Source organism: Thunnus albacares, chromosome 11, assembly GCF_914725855.1.
Source record: "Thunnus albacares chromosome 11, fThuAlb1.1, whole genome shotgun sequence".
In the NCBI taxonomy this organism is placed as follows: domain Eukaryota; kingdom Metazoa; phylum Chordata; class Actinopteri; order Scombriformes; family Scombridae; genus Thunnus; species Thunnus albacares.
In genome coordinates, this window is record NC_058116.1 from 28,583,653 (window position 1) to 28,607,298 (window position 23,646).

A 23,646-nucleotide genomic window follows, 5' to 3' on the forward strand; every position below is an offset into this window, starting at 1 on the left:
TCAACTTTAAAGCATTTAATGCTGAGGATAACATCAACATTTTATTGGAAAAAGAACATTTATATTATATGAAAATAAATAATGGCTTCTGAATTGTGTGAAAGTGTGTATTTATAGAGGGAGATCACACTCATAATAGAACAACTGAAGCATAAAAACTATTTGAATACTTTTCAACCTCTCAGATCCTGCAAATCTCAAACAAAAACTCTGAACACCCACAGCAACAGACACATTTCTGTGACCTGATGACATCATAAATTCAAGTGTTTATGCTCCAGTTTCCAGGTTCACAGAGAGTCTGTCTGTTAGAATTAGAGCTACAATGATTAGTTAATTAATCAATTAGTTAATCAACAGAAAATGTATTAAATTTTGGTAATCAAATAATCACAAAGCAGTTCTTTGAGCAAAAATTGTGAATATTTTCTGGTTTTAATATTCCTCTCTGATAACAAACTTGGGTTTCAGGCTACAGTCGGACAAGATAAGACACTCTGACGGGTAACTGTTGGCTCTGGGAACTTGGGATGGACATTTTTCACAATTTTATTACATTTTATAATAGAAAGTACATGAAAGCCATGAACAAAACAGTCATATGTTCTGTCATTTGTGTTACTTATGGATGAAATTATAGTGAAAATAAATTATTCTCCTTTTTGCTGGGGACCCCCTGGAACCTTCTCAAGGACCCCTGGGGGTACCTGGACCCCACTTTGAGAACCACCGCAATAAAACACACCTTTTACCACTTTTCACGGATCTTAACCATTTCAGTGATTTTGTTTCTTATCTTGTAATATGATTGTTTACTCTGTGACCTTTTCTTGTTCTGTTAGAAGAACATCACTACTTCTTTTTTTAAAGGTGACAAACAATCTTTAGATTTTTAATTTTTATAAAGTTTATTTTTTATTGTTCCCAAACTTAACTCTACATACTGTAGGTCTGAAAACTTTCTCAAAGGTCAATGTTGTGTTAGGAAACACTGAGAAAAATTCAAAAATAGTCATTTTGGTTTGACCAATATGGGTTTTAAGTCTTACACCATAAGAACTGCTGTCAGAATATTTCAGAAATATGAATCTTTCTTTAAGCATGGAGCTAAATGGAAACAACAAAACATTTGAATAGATTTATTAATTGCTGATACATGATGCATTTAGTATCAATATTTTTGCAAGTGGAATTCATTCTTGGTATACTGTAGACAATACATACCATATATGTGAGAGAGTTTATTATTATATATAATTATTTGTGAGAATATTGAATGAAACTTACATGAAACACAGTGGCACCATGTTTTTATTTAAGATGTTATAAAAGTTGGGTCCATGAGAATAAATGTAATACTGCAAACACCAAAACTACAATACAACAGCATACAGTACTTGTGCTCACCAAATACATCTGAATAAATATAAATGTATACAATCTTGATATAAGATGTGTAAGACTCTGTTCAGTTCTTGAATGTACCGTCCACCGTAGTTCACTGTGCGTCTGGTTTAGAGGCTTCGTCCCCGGCGTCCGTCTGGCTGTCCGCTGTGCTCTGCGTGCCCGCAGACGTCTCTTTGCTCTTGGCTGCGTTCTCGCTCTGAGCCCGGTTCTGTTTCTCCTTGTCCAGCGCTTTCTCCATCTCTGTGTAGTAGTCGAGGGCCTTCCGCACCGGGTCGATAATGTGTTGCTGCAGCATTAATCAACAGTGATCAATGCATGCTGAGATTTATTCTGTCATAAAGTAACTGACTTTTCTTGTTCACCAACATTTTATACCCCTGACTCGTCTACTTTTAGTTAATTAGTGATTTCCTACATTTCCCATAATGACTAAACCCAAAACTTCCTGTTGCTTTGAGTTAGTTCTGTATATTTTTTCAGAATTTTTAAAATAAATTACCTCCAGGCAGGGGAAGAGGTTAGCCAGCTCGATGAAGAGAGGCAAAAGCACAAATCTGATGAAGCCTGTTTGAGATGAAGGCTTGGTTATCTTATCCCGATCCATGAAGGGGGTCACTGGAAGACCCTCTAACTTCTCCACATCACTCTGAGGACCAAAGAAAAAGTCCAAAAGGATCAGACTGGAATGGCTTTGATGTTGTCTTTTACTTATTAAATCTATCGTCCCTGAATCAGAGAGCTTCGTCTAAACACAACAGCAGACAGTGACTTGCTGGTACACTGCGAGACTCGCTCACTTAAAGGATATAGCTGGCGATTTTCTATATTTTTCTTATTGTCAACAGATGTCATGTACAGAGCCAAATAGACAATGAATTGATCCTTCTTACAGTCTCTGGAGAGTAGTTCCTTGTAAGACAGACACCACTGAGCATGTGCAGGATTGTTAGCTTTGCTAGCTTTTTGCGCTACCTATCACAACCTCTTGATTTTGTGCTGAAGTTCGGAGCCACATTCTTGTACATGCTGAGTGGCGTCTGCCTTACATAGAACTACTCTCCAGAGACTGAAAACACGATTGCTGTTATTACTCTTTGGAGTCATTTCTAAATAAGCTAACGTTACCAAACTCTCCATGGTGAAGGAACATGTCACTCAGTGCAGCAGTGTGGCTCAATGACATGTTTTTAATAGTTTTTGGACAACAACAGAGGTCTACAGTACAGAGGAATAAGATATATCAGGCTTTGGATACACACACACAATACTTATCAGTAGCCAGCTTTACAAAATCAGGTTTTGAATCAATAAGACAACATATTCATTAAATTCTTACTATGAAATACAATGCGAGGAAGGTCAGATCATCTAAGAGAACGGGGCTCTATAGTTTTGTCACAGTGTGAAATGTCTTTACATACAGCAGGATTCAGTTACCTGGTTGTAGAATTCCTGCAGAAGACAGTCCAGCCAGGGTTCAGCCACTTCCATGGGCCGCGCTTCGTTGGATATGTCGCTCACTTTGATCAGAATCATCATTAGCTGCTCACACAACAGGAAAAAAAACACACAGATAGTAGACAGATACATATTACTTTAGAGAGGAAGATAAAAGAGCAGGACTTGTGAAAAAGAGGTAATGGTGTGTTCAAAGACTGTCTTGATCATATAAAACTCAAGAAAAAATGCAGGTGCTCTTGAAGATAAGGGTCATCACATAGAGGGAAAAAAACAAACTTCAGGCACTCATGCGTGGAGCAGGAATGAAAAAATCTGGGATTAAATTAAAAAACCAACCGGTTTCGACCATAAAGGCCCTGTACCCTGATGAAGACCTTTATGGTTGAAACCGGTCGGTTTTTTAATTGTAAGTAGCCATGTTGAATAAAGACTTTTTAACTTAATCCAAGATTTTTTCATTCCTGCTCCATGCATGAGTGCCTGAAGTTTGTTTTTTCCTTCTACATAAAAGAGCAGGGTTGGACAGCTGAGTTTTTGATGAGCTCCCCTGAAAGCAACTTAAGTTTAAAATTTCAAAATGCTTAAAAGGTATCTCTGCACACCTGACTGTATGACAGATGTGTCAGAAGTCAGCACAACTTGAAGACAAGTAAACATATCTCACAAACTGTTTTCATTTCATATTTAATACGTTCTGGTGTAAACGATCGATCTAGCAGTAATCAGGACAGTGTGTGGGAGTTTTTCACTTTGATACAAGCATTTCTAATCCTATAATGAATATGATATAAGAAATATAAATCAAATAAAAATCCAGCAGCCCATCAGTTCAGTAGTTTTAAATGTGTGGTTCTGACTTTATCTTGTGTTTGGTGGCCTATGGATGAAGTCACTGGGCATGATCCCAGATGTCATTCCCCATCTGCTAGTCTCCCCTCGTCATCTCTCCACTGTCAATGTCCAATAAAGGTATATAAATGCCACCCAAAAAAAGAAGAAATGTTTGTATGTATTGTTGCTTTGTGCTGATTTTGTATTGTTGATTTTGGATCATTTAGATCATTTTTTGGGCATTTTTGCCTTATTTAACAGCTAGAGATATAGATAGGAAACATGGGGAGAGAAAGAGGAGTGACATGCAGCAACGGTCCCTGGCCAGAACTGAACTGGTGTTATTGTAGTTACATGGTTTCATCAGTCATAAAAAATGACTACTCTTGTATCAGACAAACAGTTTTTTGTTATATAGATACAGATTAAGTTGGAATTACTTCACGCTCTTGATAAACAACCAAATATAACTGCTGCTACTAATAAGAAGAGATATAAAAAGTCATGTTGTGTTGTGTTTACATCTGCACTCCTCCTCTCACCACATCTCTGTGGTCCTTGTTGGTGAAGTCAAACGCAGGCAGGATGGACTTGAACTTGTTGAGGATCTCGTTGTGTCTCGTCATGTCAGTGGCCAGAATACATCTGCAGTTACAACAGGATAAAGAGCACGATGCTGCCGTGTTATTCTGACTCAATAACATGAGAACATGTGCATGTTAAGAGAATGAGAAAGACGATCTCACTTGATGATCCCTTCTCTTATCCGTTTGTACTGATCCATGGACAAGTTTCTGAAAATGTTGCTCTCTGTCTACAAAAAAATAAGAAAACCATGTGTTCATTGTCACTAGTTTAACTGTATTATAATCCTCTTTATACCTCCAGATATATGTAATAGAAGATCAAAATTCACTTTCTTGAATTCATGTCTAACAGAATATGTTTCATGGCAGCTTGGATAGAAAAGTTCTGAAGAGAAAGTTTTACCTCCTCCAGGATCTCAAAAGCTACAGCACAGTGGTGGTTCTCCAGCGGAGAGATGTCGTTGTAGCGAAGAGCGAGTTCAGTCCGAGCGTTTATCTGAAAGATGGTTGTATATTACTTCAGCGTTTCCTGATTATAAGCATAGAGTTTAGAGCTACAACTAACGATTATTTTCACCATTGATTAATAAAAAATAAATATGATGCATGACTTTCAAAAAACTTTCAAAAAAAATAATGATGCATCACACACTACAGGACATTATTAAGATTATCGTACCAGAGGGAGCAATGTGCTACATCACAACCTCTTGACTTTGTTGTTTGTTTTTATAGTCTCACAATTTCTTCCAGTAAAAACCTGAAAGTCAACCTGCTGTTTTCAACCTTTACTGGAAGTGTGTTTATCTCGCTGCATAGCTGTGCACCTACAGAAGATTGTCATTATTGGATTTTTTAAACCCTGAAATCAATCAATTAGCCTCAAATATCCAGTATCAGTGAAAAGTACTCCTACAAGAGTGTACAGGATACAACACACCTAAAGACATCAAATTTATATATATATCGATGTAAACTGCAGATATTGACGATAATATTCATGTATTCTACATCAAGAAGTTTGTTACAGGGACGCCCAGTAAGTAACTTAATACCTGGTAGGCATTGTTGTATCCTGTGTGGTCGAGGTCGTGGCACACTGCAGAGGTCAGCATGATCAGCAGGTCGATGTTGTCCATCTTACTCCTGAGGTCAGTCAGCCAGATCAAACCGTACATCTGCTCACAGATAAACAGGCAGTAAAATACAGAATGAAAACTGGTGATAATCCATGAGTGAAGTGATAATTCTGTGATTTTGTGCTTATGAACAAACCTCTCACATTACATAAAGTCATCTGATTCAAGGATATCAAAGATATTAATTAATGCAGGTTTAAGGAATTGATCTTTAAGCATCAGAGATACATTAATACTTTTATTTTTCACAGAAATGTTACTAACAGGAGTTTAAACCATCACATGTCCTCCTCTGAGGTCGTGTTGAGAGCCTGACTGATTTGAGGCTCCTCTCTAGATGTCCTTCACCAATTAGCCATCGAGATGATGGCATACAGGTAATTGCACAATTTGATGATTACAGACACAATTGGGCTCTCTGTGATTTGCTCACAATTTAATAAAACGTCATTGGAGCACAAACACACACACACCGGCATGTTTTCATCACTTCAGAAGACATTACTTTGACTTACATTTATTTCCTGGAGACTTAACGTAACGCTAACCTAACCTTAAACTTAAACCAAGTCTTCACCCTGAAATCAAATGATTTACATTATGGCAGCTTGCTTTTTTGTCCCTAAAAGGGAAATGAGTCCCCACAGATAGATTTATGTCCCCACAACATGAGTAATACCTGGTACACACACACACACACACACTCACCATCTGGGTAACACAGAAGCAGTGCTTGAAGTTATGAAAAGGGATGTTGTTGTATCTTCGGTAGACTTCAAACAAGAACTGCTGCAGTACTTCAGGCTCGATGTTGTAGATCGCTATGAAATCTAAATCTGTGTACATGACCTGCAGGAGCACCATTATCTCTGCGTCCTCCCACTGCCTGCACACACACACACACACACAAAACACCATGAGACAGTGCTTAAGTATAGAGAGCAGAATATTTGATATTGTCCGTTATTTGCCCGATCCCCTGGAGCAAAGAAAGAGATATAGATGTGGTTTATAAACTGGTATAGACATACTGTATCCCACATTAAAAAACTGATATCTGAAACATTTAGTTGAAAAGTTGAGCAACTTCTAAGGTCTAAATATCCTGGTCGACAAGGCCAATGAAGTCTAAAGTTAAAATAGAGCCAGTACAACATATTAGGCGCCGGCCAAAGAACATCTGGCGACGGGATCGGAGCCAGTGTTACAATCAATCTGCTGGACTGAAAAAAACTGTGTGATCTCCAAAGTCTCTCATTACTGGTGAAATGTGAACAGAAGTCAGAGTCAAACTGCAGCATGTATTAAATTTATCACAATTTGACACACTTACTGCCGGCTTAAAATATATAAAGCTCAGAGCTTTGTCGGTTTCTAGTATCTGCAAAGTATTCCAGTCCATGTGTGCTTCCAAAAGTACTGAAAGTCATTAAATACTTTAAGTTTGACACATGGCTGCAGCCTTGTAGTGAAATGATCGTTTTCACCAGTTGCTCTGGTTTATATGCAATGTACCTAAATTAAAGAAATTAAACCAACACCTAGAAATACTACTTAATTTTCACCACATGGAGGGAAATTACCTTATTTTTGCTATCTTGCTATGGAATAAATTACCTGATTTGGGTCCTGTTTGCTTTTTTTGTTACATATGTTTTTTAGCAGTTGTGAAACAAAATGGAAAACTCATATTATTCACATGGGACTTGAACTCACAATGGCATAATTATACCAGAATCTTTAATTTACTGTCTAAATTATATGTTTAATTTGTGCTTCTTCATGGTCGTGTACATCAGTCTTATTATGTCCGTTTAGTGAATAGGTGTGATCTGTACTTGATGTCTTTGGTCTCATGAATTTAAACCAGGCTTAACTTATATCTGATCTGAGTTGTCTTATAGAAATAGCCAAATCCTGGTTCAGGCTAAATTAAGACAGGCTTTTTACAATAAGACTAGTTTTTCCGTGCCTTCTGTATGAAACACCCCTTAGAAGTAGTTTGTCTAAAGGAAACCAGGCTTCCACATAACCACCACTGAACATTATGTCAGTTACTTCTTGCCAGTATATACTGTAGAGAGTAAAAACATGCAGCAGTTTTATTACATTATGTATACAAATGTTTGTACCCCTATGTTCAAATAGCAGGAAAGTATGTTTAATAGGATTTCAAAGGAATCCTGTGATTTTCTTTGATAATGTGACCGAGCTTCAGTTCTCATTTTGTAGCCTCAGCCTAACCTCATATCTGTCCACCTCCACCTTTTCACATTTGCTTTAAAAGCTTTTGGACAAACGAAATGATGACCAAGCCTTTACTGAATGCGGCATGCGCTTCCTCCCCGTGAAGCGCACTTCAAACACGGTGTGCTGATTAAGCCTTTTATGAAGGCCTTCTTTTGATTTGTGAGCCCTCTGCGGGCCCTATTCATATTGAGATGAGTATGTTGATCAGAAGAAAAGGGTGAGGGCTCCTATCCTCTTCAGAAACACGTCAGAGATGCTTGTTGGGTACGAGTGTCATTAGCTGACCGTCTGCTTCGCTGTCTGTACACGCTGAGAAAACAGGTGCACTGGTTGTTTGTATGTGATCATGCATGCACACCGACACCCAGCGCATCACGGTGATGAACACCGATGCTTCAGATGATATAAAACGCCTCCACTGTTAGATTCATATACTGGTCACTTACCAGTTATCAAAGGTTGGAGTCTTTAAGTACTGCCTTACTTCTTCTGATACCTCCAGAGAGCTGTGAATGTGACAATGTGGATATTTAAACATATATCATATGGAGGGAAATAGTTATTTCCTGTCTGTGAGTTTTGCATGTGCACGTGCCTCATTTGAAGGAACTTTTCTCGTACGTGCTCACACTCCTCTCTGGTCTTACGCAGGGTTCTCTTGTGGTAGAACGGGGAGGGCTTATGTGTTCCCTCTGACAAGTCCTTGAACAATCCAAGCCAGCTTAGATGCTCCACACTCTGAAAAAGGGTGAATCAGCTCAAGCCAGATGTTAGAGAGGCACGTTTTTCCATCAGTTCATCAAATTACAATTAAATCCTAAAGATTTAAGCCAGGAATGACAAATTATTTAGTATCTACTGCTAAGAATCACTAATTTAAAAATAGTAACAAACTGCACAATTTTGGAAAATTAAACCAGTGACTCATTTAAAGTTGTTGTGTGATTTAGTGGCATCTAGTGGCGAGGTTGCAGATTGCAATCAACTGAATAAAAACTAGCAAAAAACACAAAAGGTCCTCTCTAGAGCTGGTGTTTGGTTTGTCCACTCTGGGCTACTGTAGAAACATGGTGGCACAACATGGCGGCCTCCGTGGAAGAGGACCCACTCCCTATGTAGATATAAAGGGCTCATTCTAAGGTAACGAAAACAACACAATTCTTATGTTCAGGTGATTAAACACTAATTAAAACATACTTATTAATATTATATTCCATTTCTGCCGAGTCTGTTCCACTAGATGCCACTAAATTCTACACACTGCACCTTTAAAACATCATTAATTTATACTTCTTTTTGACCAGAGCAAACTTTTTTAACTTTTGAAAAATTTTTTCTTCTCTATTGTTTTCTGTATTTCCCAAATTTCTCAGGCAGCTTTAAAATCTCAGAATACTTCATCCGTACCTCTAGTTTCTCCCGGAATGAATCCACCTGTTTCTTCATCTCATACACGACTGCAGGAGTCTCACCAGCTTCAATCAGGATCTTCTTCTCCAGACCCTGCAGTCTGACACCATCAGTAAGATCTTTGGTTATTATACATCCATCTATACATTTGAACTGTTTTAAAAGGCTCAAATTCTTGATCTCACGCTGTTTATCTGACCTCCTTGTGAAGCATCCTAATCCCAGATATGTGACACATCAAACAATCTGATGAAAGCATAACTAAATTATCTATTTCCTATCTTGTCTACCTTTTCTCCATGGATAAGAGGTCAAATCCCAGCGCACCAGCAAGGTCGACACCTGAAACGACAAGAAACAAAGCAGACTGTCTACAGTTTTTAAAGAAACCCACACACTCAGTTTCCCATGGTGCCAAGGTAAAGATACCTAACGGCTCACTGTTGCAGTCGGCAGCCACCACCTCCAGCTTGTAGCAGGAGTTCGGGCTGTTGGGCTCCAGATGTGGGGAGATGTTGATGATGTTGCCTTTGGGGTTGTACAGCTTCAGGATGTCATGAGGTCCCGCCTCGGCTGCAGAGCGGAAAAGATCTGGAGAAAAAAAAAAAAGGCTCTGTGTTCATTTGACAGTATGGCCTGAGAAATTATTTAACTGCTTTCATAGAGCAAACTGTAGAAGACTGTAAAGTGCAGCTGAAAACTCCTTAAAAAGCTAATGAAGCAACCTGGAGTTATGATTTTTTATGTTAGGCTTTTAGGTACAATTTGCTAATGAGACATCCTTTATAAAAGGTGGTTACAAGTTGTAACTAATATCTTCATTAAATGTTAATAGTCATTTATTGATACTTCATAGATCAGTTATGACAATGATAAGAACAACTTTTGAGTTGCCAGCTACGTTGTGAAAAAACCCTTCGACTAATTGGACTGAATGACACTTATCTAGTGGTCCAAAATACAAAAATCCATTTTTAACAACTTATTAGACATTTATTAATTGGTTACTAACAGGTATACCTTCATTATTACCAAATAGAAAGATAAACACTGTCTAAAGAGGTTTTTTAGTAAACTGGCAAACCCCAGATATGGTCTTAATAATAACTCATAACTGATCTATAAAGCATTAATTAATGATTAACATTAACCATTTTTAAAGGCATTAGTTACAACTTATAAAACCTTAATAAAGGTTTATTAGAGCACAGTACCACTTTTCTATAGTTTTGAAGGCTCCCTCAGAGATACGCATATCAACACGCTTCAAATACAAATAAAAAGTCACTTTTAAAAAAAACTAAATATTCTTTGCTCTATAACACTAGTAAAATTAAAGATGCCATCCAGACATGTGTTAGGACATCTAAAAATGAAAGAGTCCTAGTATCTCAGGGTCTTGTTCACAAGTGAGGGTGAGATGGAGCTCTCTTCTGGCCTGGGATCCCCCAGGAGGAGCTGGAGTGAAGGATGTCTGGGTTTCCTTACTCAGACTGATGTCAGCATGACCCAATCCTGGATAAGCATTGAAAAATGGATGGGTGGATGGTTTTTCAACAGATAAAGCACATCTACCTACCTCACTGAAAAATCCAGAATCAATGAATATGTAAATACTGTTTATTTCAAAAGTTAAACTGCTGGACCCAAGATGTCTCCTACTTCACTAATTCTCAGTGTTTGTGCACTGAATGTTTCAAGCTTCCACATCTCATTTGTGTTAATTGCATAATGGACCACAATTGGCTCCAAACTAGTTATAATGTCACAATTATGCTTATAGATGGACGCCTTAAACTAATTTTCTTTCTAGCATCAAACTGCACACACAGCATTCTGCACAGTGAAGTAACAATAAGCAAAACACACATTTTTGCATAGAGGGTAACTTACACAATGTATGCAAGGGTTAACCGCATACCGATGTACGCAGTGATTTACACTCCACATCGATATATACAGTATGTTAACAAAAGACTGCTATCTATGAAAAATCCACTAAGGTGCTTTATTTGGCCTTCCACACCACTTGAAACAAAGCCTACATAATAGCCAGTGCCAGACAAAGCCTCCAACCGATGTGACAAGTGAGGAGCTGTCAGTAGCAGCTGTATCGCTGTACCTCCAACACTTACAAGTCTCTGTTTATGTAATGATTGACGCATGTATTTGATCTATGAACACAAGTTTTTTTTCTTGTGTCAGTTTATAATAACATCTCAGATATTCACATTATGCTTCCCTCTTTCAATAACTGTAAAATCATGGGAAACATGGGTGAAGTTTGGCAAATGTACAGCATGACCAAAAATGTGTTCATATTACTCAAAGAAGCAATTGCATATTAAAGAAGAGTAGATACAAAATCAATATTATAATTGCAGATATGGATATGTGTTTGTGTGCACTCTGACCAGTGGTGGAAGAAGTATTCAGATCCTTTACTTCAGTAAAAGTACCAATATATCAATGTAAAAATACTCCATTACAAGTAAAAGTCCTGCACGAATAAAGTAAAAGTACATCAGTATTATGAGCTTGATGTAGTTAAAGTATTGCAGTAAAAGTACATAAGTATTATGAGCTTGATGTAGTTAAAGTATTGCAGTAAAAGTAGTGGTTTGGTCCCTCTGACTGATATATTATTATATATGACATCATTAGATTATTAATAGTGAAGCATCAGTGTTAGAGCAGCATGTTACTGTTGTAGCTGCTGGAGGTGGAGCTAGTTTACACTACTTTATATACAGTTAGCTAGTTTAGTCCAGTGGTTCCCAACCTAGGGGTTGGGCCCCTCCAAAGGGTCAGCAGATAAATCTGAGGGGTCATGAGATGATTAATGGGAGAGGAAAGAAGAAAAAACAAAGTTCTGATACACAAATCTGTTTTCAGTTTTTGGACTTTTTCTCTAATCTTTGATTTATGGTGAAATATTGGATCCTTTGAACATTTATTGGAATGAAAGCATGTGAGAAGTTTAGAGGGAAAAATCACTATTTGGTGGAGCTGTTAACAACTCATAGACATGTGAAATGTGACCCCGACTACACACTGCTTTTTGTAAGATGTTAAAAACCAAAAAGGTTGGAAACCACTGGTTTCATCTTTAACAATGTGTTGTATTTTAAAAGCTTCTTATATTATCCATTGTGTCAAATCCTCATCTGAAAAGTAACTAAATCTAACTAAATAAATGTAGTGGAGTAGAAAGTACAATATTTCCCTCTGAAATGTAGTGGAGTGGAAGTATGAAGTAGCATCAAATGGAAATACTCAAGTAAAGTACAATTACCTCGAAATTGTATGTAAGTACAGTACTTGAGTACTTAGTTACTTTCCACCACTGATCCTGATCCTTTAATACCTTAAAATACATTTCTAATAAATCAATTTTCTGCTCCTACCTTTGACATCTTGGGCAGGACAATCCAGCGGGAACTCAGCCTGCTCCGGTCTCCCGTTCACTGTGAAGTAGATGATTTTTGTTGCCATGTCATGAAATCTGAGCTACTGATGTTTCTGTGTGGACCGCTGATCTGAATCTATCGTCTGTCTCATCTCATTATTTTACTGGAACAACACTCCACCCCCTTGTTTTTATCCTCCCCACCTCTTCCTCGGCTCCTCCTTCCCTGTCCTCCATGTGGACCGTGTGTTTCTGAATGACAGACAAATTAATGCAAATTAAAACACTCAAAGTAACAACTAGTTGCCTTTTTTCTCTCTTTTTAAGGATGCTTATTTCTGTAGTGGTCCAGGCGCACTACAACTTAACAGTCAGGTGCCCATATAAGCACTGAAACAGGTTTTTCTTGCTGTAATCATTCTTCCTGTTCATACTGATCATTAGAAAATTCAAACGCACTTACAGTGTAAGTGATGGAGGACAAAATCCACAGTCCTTCGATTTGAGCAAAAAATTATTTAAAAGTTTATCTGAAGACAATATAAAACTTCAGCCGCCTGAGTTAGACAAATAACAGCGATAGTCTTTGTAAAAAATCCCCTCTCAGTGTCTCGAAAAGAGGGAATTTGGCACTAAAAAGACAGCAACTTTATATATATTTTATATAGATTGACTTGATTGTACTAATTTAGACTGCTGTAGCCTCATATTATCTTCCAATGAACTTTTAAATACATTTTAGCACAGAAGGGGGACTGTGGACTGTGTCCTCCATCACTTACATTGTAAGTGCATTATGAAGGGATCTTCATATTTGTCACATTTAGAAATAAAAATGCTGCTAATAAATAAAACACAGGCAACAATAAAATCTTCAAACTACACGTGAGAATCTCTTTTTAAAAACAAGTTACTTTCATATTTCTGTATTATAGTTGTAATTTTCCCTTAGATTCATTGTGGGTCTGTTGTCCAGACATTTTGAGTGATGTGTTCAAAATATCTGTCTGAAAAAAACATCAAATAATGAAGAGAACATAGTACAAAGCCACTAAAGAGACATAATTTTCATTTTTTTCCCACCCTGGCGCCTCTTTGTCCTTAGAGCCCAACCAGAGTTGCCCTTCAATAGTACTGTAATTGTTATTTTCTTTTCTCTTTCTTTCTTCCTTTGGTTAATACTGTCTCCCCCATATGTTCTCTCTCCCTCTATATCTTTCACATAGACAACCCAACCACCCACCCACACAAACACACACGCCTACCTACACACGTGTACTACAACAAGAAAATCTCAGCCAAACATTATGCTTTTTTGCCTGTTTGTTTGTTATATTGTTGTTGTTATTGCTGCCGTTTTGCTTTTTTTTCCCTTTTGTTTTGGTTTTTCTGAGTCTAGTTCTCCCTCTTGTCTTGTGCTGTTTCATATGTGTCTTCATGTTGGTCACTACAAACAAATACAAAAAACCAAAAAAAAAAACCCAAACATAATTTCCAATTAATTCCTGCTGAAATGTATCCATTTTAACTCCCATATCATCAAACCCACAGCTAGATATTAGATAGCATGGTATTATACTAGCTTGCAGAGCCAATAGTCTCCAGTCTGCAGTAATTAGATTAGCTTGTTGTTGGTACAGCTAGCTAGCTTGCTTGTATGTTTTAGCAGTCCCACAAGAGACTTCTGTACATTTCTGCCAAGTGTAAAATCTAAATTAACTATTAATTATGATTTGTGATATAATTATGAGATACTAATTATATAATATCTCTGAGATACTCATTATAAGATGATTAGTTTGTTATTTTTTTTCTCCACAGACCCTCCTGGGCTCCGTTGAAATATAACAGATGTGATGGATAATGTTATTATATGATTATTCGTTAATGAGAGATGTAAGTGGTTGATTTTTTGTGTGTGGCGGAAATGGTCTAAATGGTCTTCCATACAATTTGTTGTATTAAATGTTCACCCCTGACTATAACTTTGAAAGGAGATACTCCAAACCGGAAGACGGCGCTGTGCGGACTGTACGGCTGTAGTTCAGACTCGTGTAAATCCTTCTTCCGCAGCTCTTTGGTTGTCGGTCAACACGTGGTCCAACCGGATGAGTAAACCAACGTGGTGTCGGTAGAGTCGGTTTGGACAACGTTGTTTTTATTTGTACAGTTTATGTCAGTTATCTTTAGTTAATCGAGATGACTGAAAGTTCAGCAGAGTCGGTTTCTAAGCCGGCTAAAGAGCTGCTGGCGCTGAACCCCAAACAAGAGTCAGAGTTCAAGAAGAAGGTTCAGGAGGCGAAGAAGAACAAATCCAGCAAGGTGGGTCAGAAACCTGAGAGAAACATCACGATTATCTTCTAGCTCAGTGGTCCCAGACATTTTTGTCCTCTGATCGCTTAAAGTAAAGCAAAGTCTACCTGGGACCCTTCGTCATGTGTTGTGTTGTTTACCAGATAATTAGTGAAATGTTTTGTCCATAAAATGTCGGAAAATAGTGAAAAAATAACCACAGTCCAAGTTACATCTTCAAATGTCTGGGTTTATCTGACAAACACATTTTTGCTTAAAAATGACTAAAACGATTATTCAGTTGTCTAAATAGTTGCACATTAATTTTCTATCGACCAATTGATTAGTCGATTAACGTTGCAGCTCCAGAGGACTTAATCTGTTTTATTTGACTAACTTTTAGAGGTTTGAGGAGGTAAATCCACAGAAATCCACAAGAACTAAGAATATTATTTAAAAAAATCAGTAATGCATATGTGTACATGTGTATGTCACGTGTCTTCCGTGTCTATAAAATTTAATTAAAACGTTGTTTATATTTGGATGAAGACCACAGCAGATATTTTGACTTGTCACAGTAGGAAAAGCAAAGGTTTACTAATTTGTTAGTTCCCCATTTCTAGTGTGACATGATGCTGAAACTGAAGCCGCTAAATGGATTCATCCATTATTATATTTATTATATACACTGAGCTTTTCCTACTGTTGACATGTCAAAATGTCTCCTGTTTAAAAGGTCTGTGTTGCTTTATATATGAAATTTATCCATTAAAACGTGTGTAAATGCATAACTGATTCTGGCTGTGTATTATACACATGTACATTTTATGTCTGTGTAACTGAATCCTCATGTTTATTGTATTTTTTTTTTTTTCTAAGGGGATCCGTTTGTCTCCTGGAGTGATTTATGTCGGCCATTTGCCTCTCGGGCTGTTTGAGCCTCAGCTCAAAACTTACTTCGAACAGTTTGGGAAAGTCCTGAGACTGCGGCTGTCCAGGAGTAAAAAGGTAACCTCCTCCATCATCTCCTCTCCTGTCCTTTAGAAATCTAGCAAGAAGAAAATGTTTAGATTTTGCTAAGTTTGATATATGAGATTTAATGCAGTCATACAGTTCAACTGTTAGTAGATGACTCCTGCTGAGTCGTCCCTCCTCGCTGATCAGACTTTCGGCTCGGACTGAAAATGATCTCAGATGTATCAGTGGTCTGAGTTCAGATAACTGAGCCTAAAGTATTCTGGCGCGTTAAGCTTATCACCTGCTCACTCATTTGCAGAGTGATAAAACCCATGTGCCGACAAAAACATGAGGGGGAAACTTTAAAAGCATCAAATAGAAAATGGGTTTGAGTCAAATATGTGGTATGAAGTCATTAAGAAATGTAATATTCATCTTTTTTCTGTCTCATTTTTCTTTACTTGCAGACAGGTGGAAGCAAAGGTTATGCATTTGTAGAGTTTGACTGTGATGAAGTAGCCAAGATCGTAGCGGAGACCATGAACAATTACCTGATGGGAGAGAGACTCATCAAATGTGAGTAAAGGTGCAACGATGACTCATGATTCCTGTTTTCCTACAACGTCTCCTGACACATGAGCAGATAAACAAAAACTCAAATAGATCCCGTTAGTGCTATGATGCTTTAACGTGATGCACTCACTGCTCTACACGTAACTCTAAACACGTTGCCTCTCTCGCTATTTCATCAGGTCATGTGATCCCACCAGAGAAAGTACACGAGAAGCTGTTCGTCGGCTCCGAGAGGGAATTCAAAAAACCCTCGCATCCCGCCGTCGCACGCTACAACAAGAAACGCACGACAGAGCAGATCGCCAAGATGACGGAAAAGCTGCTGCGCAAAGAATCGAAGCTCCGCAAGAGGCTCGCTGCGAACGGCATCGAATACGACTTCCCGGGATTTGTAAGTGTTGAGAGTTTGGAATATTTAGTATAAATGGCAGCTAGATGTTGTATAAAATAAATCTGTCCTTGAATAAAAACGGTATTGAACATGAAGTTATAGACGTGTTCAACACTACATTGTTTGTTGTTGTCTTTTGTTGGTGACCTTTTGTGCTCTTTTTGGTTTTCCAGGCTGCTCAGGTGCCTCCGAAGAAAAAGTCTGACGCCATGAACGCCTCAACGTGTAGCGATGTAAGACCGATACTAACAATTATTTTCATTATCGACTAATCTGTTGATTATTGTCTTGATTAAGTGATTAGTTATTTGGGCTATAAAACGACAGGAAATGGTGAAAATGTGCCCGAGGTGACGTCCTCAAATGCCTTTTGTCCTCAACCCAAAGATATTCAGTTTACTGTCATAGAAGACTAAATAAACCACAACATATTTATATTTGAGAAGCTACAATCAGAGAATCAGGACATTTTTTTTCTTCAGAAATGACTCAAAATGATTAATTGACTGATTTTGCTTTGGCACAGACTGAAAATGACCCCGGATGAGTCAGTGGTCCGGGGTCAGATAACTGTGCCTATAGTAATGTGGTGCGTTAAGCTTATTACGTGCGTCTCCCGGTGGCATCGTGATAAAACCCATGTACCAACAAACTCTATCTTTTTAAACAAATCCTCTCAGTATCACAATGAGCACGTGTGACTAATGAGCTCGTCTCTTCCTCCTCAGGACGCCACACCCGTCTGCACCCCGTCTCTGCTGGAGAGGAGGAAGTCTATGGTCGTCAACGACGACGACGAGGACAACGAGATCGTCATCAAGATGCCGGCTGTAGAGAAAGACGAAGAGGGTTCGTCAGAGGAGGAAGACAGCGACAACGAAGAAGAAGAGGAGGATGATGATGATGACTCGGAGAGCGAGGAGCCTTCTGAAGGAGACAAGGCTGCCACAGAGGACGCGGAGGCGCAGTGAAAGTCTTAGTTTTGGTTGTGGACTTGGTTCTCTGGTTGTCAGATCAGAGATGAGGATCACATGTGGTCTTCCATTTGCTTTGAGTGACGGGACGACTTCAAACTGAAATCAATGAGTATCTTTTAGTATGTGGACGTCACATAACAAGTTAGAAAGAAGCTCTTATGAAAGATTCCAACATAATTGTGGGTATTATTGTGAGTAAAAACATCACAATGAGGACTTCTTTGACTCATTTACATTTCAGTTGTGGAGCAGGCTGTTTCCTTCCCTTATAGGGCTTTAATGTTGATGCAAAACAGAAGCAAGTTTTTGTTTTTTTTTGTGTTTTATAACCACACTTGTATAAAAATGTGGTTAAATTTGTACTATGTAAACTATGATCTTTAAAGAATAAATATGAGAATCTACTCTGGAGCAGGCATTTTAATACGCAGGAAGCAATGAAAGAAGAAATAGAAGAGATCGTACCTTTGACCACTGTTTATTACTGGCCTGTATTGTGTACGAATCCTTCACATGAATTGGTGATAAAACCAGAAACTGTAAATAGTATGTGAACTTTCATTGTTTCATAAAGTAAAGACTGTAAGACAATAAACTGGTTGCTGTAGCTCGTGTTTGTTTGTGGGTCTTTTCCTTGGACATGTTGACTTGTATATGTATTCTGATTAAAATGATTAAGAATTACATTCAATAAATATGAAAGAGTGGATATCCACTTGATATGACTAACTCAGACTGCTGAAGCCTCATAAGCTTCACATCTACTTTTAAATGACTGTGTAGACACACTGTGGATTTTGGCCTCCATCATTTACATTGAAAACACATTTGAAGGATCTTTTAATATCCAGTGTGAACAGGTGGAATGATTACAGTGAGGAAAACAAATTGTAGCCTATCCTTTATTTATTTAATGTTTATTTGTGTAGGGACAAGCATATAGCATGAACTTATAGCCTAAGCTAGTTTGTAATGCCCGTCCCTAGATGGGCTTTTAAAATACATAAAACTCAACAGTATAATACACATAAAGCTGCACAAGACTCAACAATATGTATACATGCATTACAACATGAAACAACAAAGTACACACAAAGAAGTAAAAAGTTACAAGTTCCATAAAACAATAAGCAGCAGATAACTCAGGACTTTAAGATTGATCCCTGTTTAACCTTCATCCTACCAACATATTTAACATACAAGAATTAATTACTGTAAGAAACAACCATCATGGCAAAATGTTAACATAATTTCTTCTAAAAAAATTATTAGTTATGTAATTAATGTCATCTGAAAAAAAACATCATTATTATTTAAGAAAGTTACAGTTAATTTGCATATTGTGTAAAATGAAAATATATACTTTGATTTAATACAAAGTGCAGCTTTTATCCCAACAACAATCTCTCCACAAAGCCTTTATAATGACTGACAGAGAGCCCCGACCCCCCTGATAGTGTGTGATACTTTAAATTAGGACCCCTGGCAAACATGAACTCAATAAATAGTTCCATCCATTAAAACTGCATAGGCGGAAGTGGGAAAACAATGATATGAAGCCATTAAGAACAAATTGTCATGAAAAACTGGAATGATGGAATAAAGCACCTGTGAGATATGACAAAACTTTAACCTCTGGGGTCTGCAGGGACCCCGGTCAGCAGGATTCAGGTTTTAAATGTAAATCCTTCAGCTTGTTGAACGGTAACAACCTTCCCACTGCGCATACTGGAAATCACAGAGCCCGTTTGTCCAGTAGATGTCGCCAGAGGTCGAGTTATACACTACAAGTTTTTTTTTTTTTTGCATTGCCATGCGACAGTTTTCCAAGTGCCAACATCATCCCTGGATCTACTGCGCCTGCGCACGACGATCCCATTCTTGTCCTGCAGGCAGCATTCCGGGTGGAGAGAGAAAGAGAAAGACACAAGAGATTTTTTTGGGCCGTACACTGTAATATTTGGTACAAGACACAGGAGCTGTATGACCAAACCAGCCGCGGCTTTCAAGCAGGATATGGTGAGTAAATACAGGAATAATGAATGTTCACCTCCTCGGCACATTTTCTTGTCTTTGTGCTGCCTGTCTGTCTGCCTGCCTGCCTGACGTTTCATTGAAAGGAAGGGCTCCGCTAGGGGCTAGCTTTAGCTTTTATCCCCCCTCCTCTCCTCTCCTCTCCTCTTCTCTCCTCTCTCCTCCTCACACACACACACACACACACACACACACACACACACACACACACACACACACACACACACATACACACACACCTACTCTTGTCTGGTAGGGTGGGAAAGGGTTAGCCAGCTGTTTTTACAGAGAAACAAAAAAAAAGGGGAAGGTGTGTTTTAATGGTGAAACACAGAGGGGGACGTTTTGTATCATGTTTTAAGTGTTTAGAGGCTGTCAGGGCTGCTCCTCCTGCGTTTGGTTTTGCTAGCAGCTAACGTTGCACAAAAGCAGAGAGCTGTGTGTGTGTGTGTATGTATATATATGTGTGTGTGTGTGTGTGTGTGTGTGTGTGTGGCAAAACAGACACCAAGCAAATCTGGCTGACAAGGATGACTGGCCTGTCAAAGGTGAGAGTAGAGCAGTTTTAAGGTGGTATATTGCAATGCAGTAGCAGAAAATTGCCATGTTATTAAGTTATTGACATGCAAAGCATTTTTTATGGTTTTAAAGGAAAGATTTACAGTTTTTCCATATGTGTTTTCAGTGTAAATAATGGAGGACAAAATCCACAGTGTGTGCAAAAATGCATTTAAAAGTTGATGTGAAGCTTATATGAGGCTTCAGCAGTCTGAGTTAGTCATATCAAGTGGATATCTGACACATTTACAGTTTTTTTTTTTAGCATCGAATTCCCTCTTTGTGTTTCCTCGGACAGTGTTGAGCTGCGGTGGAAGTATAGTAACAAAAAGAGGCACTAAATAGACTGTAACGTTGAAAGATATCTACTTGATATGACTCATTTGGACGACGTTCATTTGGGCTCCTGACTGTTGTTTTTAAGGTAGCCATGAAAAATTGTGAACTTGTCCTTTAAACAGAATACTTAGCAACTCAAAGAGCCTCATACATGCAGTGCTAACACATTATTACTAATATGTATCACACTCAGACCGTTGTAGCTTCTTTTTAACATTTATTTACACTCATACACACTTGCATGTCAGTCATGTACAATACACTGTTTATCCACTTATATGTTTAGCTGCTTTTAACCTGAATTTTACTGCTTAGCCAGAGATCATATCTACATTACATCACGTGACATTGTTTATCTGTATTGTGCTTGTTAAATAAGCTAACAATTGAATAAATTTAGCAAATATCACCACAGTAAACTGGTATAAAAAAGGGAGCTTCTCATATAATTTAGCTCGTGTTTCAACAATGACTTTGCACTAACAAGGAGAAAGTAGTTCACACGTTATGTCACCGAGAAGGTCATAGTCCAGTGAATTCAGCCCGTATCTAACTGCTTCAACACATGCAGGTTTGATTTTCACCTGCCAGAACAAAGGCCCACGTCTGATAAAGAGTTGTTTAAGCATTCCTTTCCGACATATAGACTCGTCACACACACACACACACACACACACACACACACACACAAAAAAAGCTGAAAGTTTGAAAGCGAGGAGAGACCCGTTAGCATATGTATGATTGAGCAGTTTTGAAATCTGGAACAAGTAAACACTGCAGCGACGTCCTTGTGTCTTATTCATCTGGAGTTGCTGCTGAAGTTTTACCACCTCACCCCCCCTCCAGTGTTTACATGGCAGTAGTGGGCTGTCAAGATGAAGCTGTCAGTGAGGAGCCTTGTCATTTTTGAATGTTGATTTTTTTATTTTTTTATTCCTTTTTCCAGAGTTCAAGGCCTAAATGTGTCGGCTAAGCAGCACTGATTATTACCCTCATCACCGGCTGCTAGCGTGTTTAGCTTTTTCAACACTTACTTACTAAGGCTCAAGGTATTTTGACGCTTGAATATTACATGATTGTCTCACATGTCAATCCCAAAACCGTGGATTTTAATTATAACAGCTTATCTCCGCTGTTCCGGAGAAGGTTTTTCCAAAAGATTTTGAAACCTGGCTGCAAGAGAGAGAGAGAGATTAGCTCCCATTCAGCCACAGGAGCATTAGTGAGGTCGACCACGGATGTTGGGCAACAAGATCCTGGCTCCTTCCAGATCATCCCAAAGGTGCTGAGTCCAGGTCTCTGTGCAAGCGGGTCGAGTTCTTCCACACACCAGACTTTCTTTATGGACCGTCATTGTGACGCAGAGACAGGAAAGAGTCAAACTGTTGCCACAAAGTTGTCTAGTTAAACAATTAGGCCGTTAATTGATTAGTTGATAGACAGAAAAATAACATGCAACTGTGTTGATAATCAGTTTACATAATGTTTAAAACCTTTTCATGCAAAAATGCCAAATATGATTATTTGCTAGGTTTTTCATTTTATGTGATGGTGTTGAGCATTTTATTATTTTCTCCCATCTTTTAGTCCAAATAATTAAATAAAAAAATATTAATTGATGGTGAAAGAAAATAATATATATGTAGATTATATTAGGATATCCTCTTCATTGGAAATAACAGCCCTATACCAAAAGTACACATGGGCAAAGGCGTCCACGTACTTTTGGCAATGTAGTGTATATCACTATGCTTTTATTTTGTTAGATGAACTTCTCTCATTTCACTAACAAAATCTAAAATAAATGTAGTGTGTTCGTGTACGAGCAGCATCAATAACGATGTTTCTATTTAAAATGAAAAGATTTCAAATAAATGAACTCTATGTTTGTTTTCTTTCTCCTCTGCTCCTCCAGGGCTCTCCAGGCCAGATCCCGGGACAAGACATGGAGCTGTGATCCAGCCCTCTCCATCTCCATTTGCTGCTTTGCCTCCTGCTCACCAAAAACCAAACCTCTTCCAACCCTGCTATAGCGGTTTGGCTCCGACTCCTCTAAGAGAAGAGAGAGAGAAGAGAGAGGGGGAGAAAAAAAAAAAAAAAAAAAAAGAAGCCCAAGTGGGAGGGAGTAGTAAACTTTCCCCAGCTGCTGTCCAGACACACACATGCTGCATTGCTGCCATTCCCCAAGCACTGCTCCATCCATCCCTAGGGCACGGCCACTAGCTTGCTAGCGAGCGAGCTAGCACTTGGCACAAAAAGAAGGCCTGTCCTTAGGGATAAAAATACAAGCAGACTGGGTACACTTGTCTCTTTTTTCTTTTCTCCCTCTTTTCCGGGTCACCCAGCCACATACTCACCACAAGTGGGGCTTCTTTTGTTTAGCTGTCATTCCCGCTGCTTTGAGCAGTGGAGGATCGCTAGTAGGCAGCCAGTCAGTCATTCAAAAGCAGGCGGCCTGAGGAAAGCAGAGGAGGTGCTTATCTGAGGCCAGGATGATGGAGCCCAGCATGGAGAACTGCCTGGCCCAGGTCCTGCAGAAGGACATGGGCCGACGTCTGCAGGTGGGGCAAGAGATCATCGACTACATCTTGGACAAAGAGAAGTCCTACGACCTGGAGCAGGATCAGACGGCTCTCGACAAGATGGTCGACGGCATCGCCAGCTCGTGGGTCAACTCCAGCAACTTTAAGGTAAACTCCACCGACCAGGCGGTTGGAACAATAGGGATTAGTGGGGATAGTGTCATGTTGTGGGCAGCCGGGGGGTACCAGAGTCGCCCACGCGGGTTCCAGCCTTTTCTACAGCTAAACAGTTTTATTGCATTCAGTTTTGGGAAAGTGCATTACCACAGTCTCGCTTTGCACTTTCATTTTCCACCTACTGACATTTTCAAGCTATTATGTCTCCTCCTTTAGGATGTGTCATCTTCATAAAGGCATGCCTTCAGTTTATTAGTACATGTCTGTCACAGCTCAAAACGAGCGTGAGTTATGAAAAGGCCATCAGTCATTTAGATCCAGTCTGTTGTCAA

General features: G+C 38.7%; 3 protein-coding genes and 2 non-coding genes across 22 annotated transcripts in view; 4 read left to right on the top strand and 1 right to left on the bottom strand.

Moving 5' to 3' along the window:
- Window positions 1-703: 703 nt before the first annotated feature.
- Window positions 704-14,580, bottom strand: si:dkey-219c10.4 (high affinity cGMP-specific 3',5'-cyclic phosphodiesterase 9A). Of its 2 annotated transcripts, none has more exons than XM_044366535.1 (15): window positions 14,503-14,580; window positions 12,493-12,746; window positions 9,527-9,676; window positions 9,376-9,427; window positions 9,083-9,185; window positions 8,271-8,413; window positions 8,122-8,181; window positions 6,134-6,311; window positions 5,342-5,464; window positions 4,690-4,782; window positions 4,446-4,513; window positions 4,242-4,344; window positions 2,845-2,949; window positions 1,907-2,053; window positions 704-1,693 (listed from the first exon to the last, which is right to left on the bottom strand). In XM_044366535.1, the coding sequence occupies exons 2-15, from the start codon at window positions 12,578-12,580 to the stop codon at window positions 1,499-1,501; spliced, it is 1,608 nt and encodes a 535-aa protein (XP_044222470.1). In that variant the 5' UTR covers window positions 12,581-12,746; window positions 14,503-14,580; the 3' UTR covers window positions 704-1,498. The 2 variants fall into 2 exon arrangements, with proteins under 2 accessions (XP_044222470.1, XP_044222469.1); XM_044366534.1 differs by having other exon boundaries at window positions 9,515-9,676.
- Window positions 14,581-14,588: 8 nt separating this feature from the next.
- nifk (nucleolar protein interacting with the FHA domain of MKI67) lies at window positions 14,589-18,291 on the top strand. The gene is made up of 6 exons (XM_044366536.1): window positions 14,589-14,816; window positions 15,666-15,794; window positions 16,211-16,319; window positions 16,496-16,707; window positions 16,881-16,940; window positions 17,436-18,291. The coding sequence occupies exons 1-6, from the start codon at window positions 14,694-14,696 to the stop codon at window positions 17,676-17,678; spliced, it is 876 nt and encodes a 291-aa protein (XP_044222471.1). The 5' UTR covers window positions 14,589-14,693; the 3' UTR covers window positions 17,679-18,291.
- LOC122993017 lies at window positions 15,960-16,089 on the top strand. The gene has a single exon (XR_006406281.1). It is a non-coding gene; the product is annotated as a small nucleolar RNA ACA64 (small nucleolar RNA).
- LOC122993018 lies at window positions 17,230-17,360 on the top strand. The gene has a single exon (XR_006406282.1). It is a non-coding gene; the product is annotated as a small nucleolar RNA ACA64 (small nucleolar RNA).
- Window positions 18,292-19,505: 1,214 nt separating the features above from the next.
- The window catches only part of clasp1a (cytoplasmic linker associated protein 1a), a 94,737-nt gene continuing 90,596 nt past the window's right edge, over window positions 19,506-23,646 (top strand). For 6 of the 17 annotated variants that reach the window (XM_044365322.1, XM_044365323.1, XM_044365330.1 and 3 more), the window contains exons 1-2: window positions 19,510-19,703; window positions 22,531-23,305. In XM_044365322.1, coding sequence (XP_044221257.1) covers window positions 23,108-23,305 — 198 coding nt within the window. In that variant the 5' untranslated portion in view covers window positions 19,510-19,703; window positions 22,531-23,107. Of the gene's footprint in view, window positions 19,704-22,530; window positions 23,306-23,646 lie in introns of all 17 variants that reach the window. The other 11 variants (XM_044365316.1, XM_044365320.1, XM_044365324.1 and 8 more) reach the window with 5 other exon arrangements.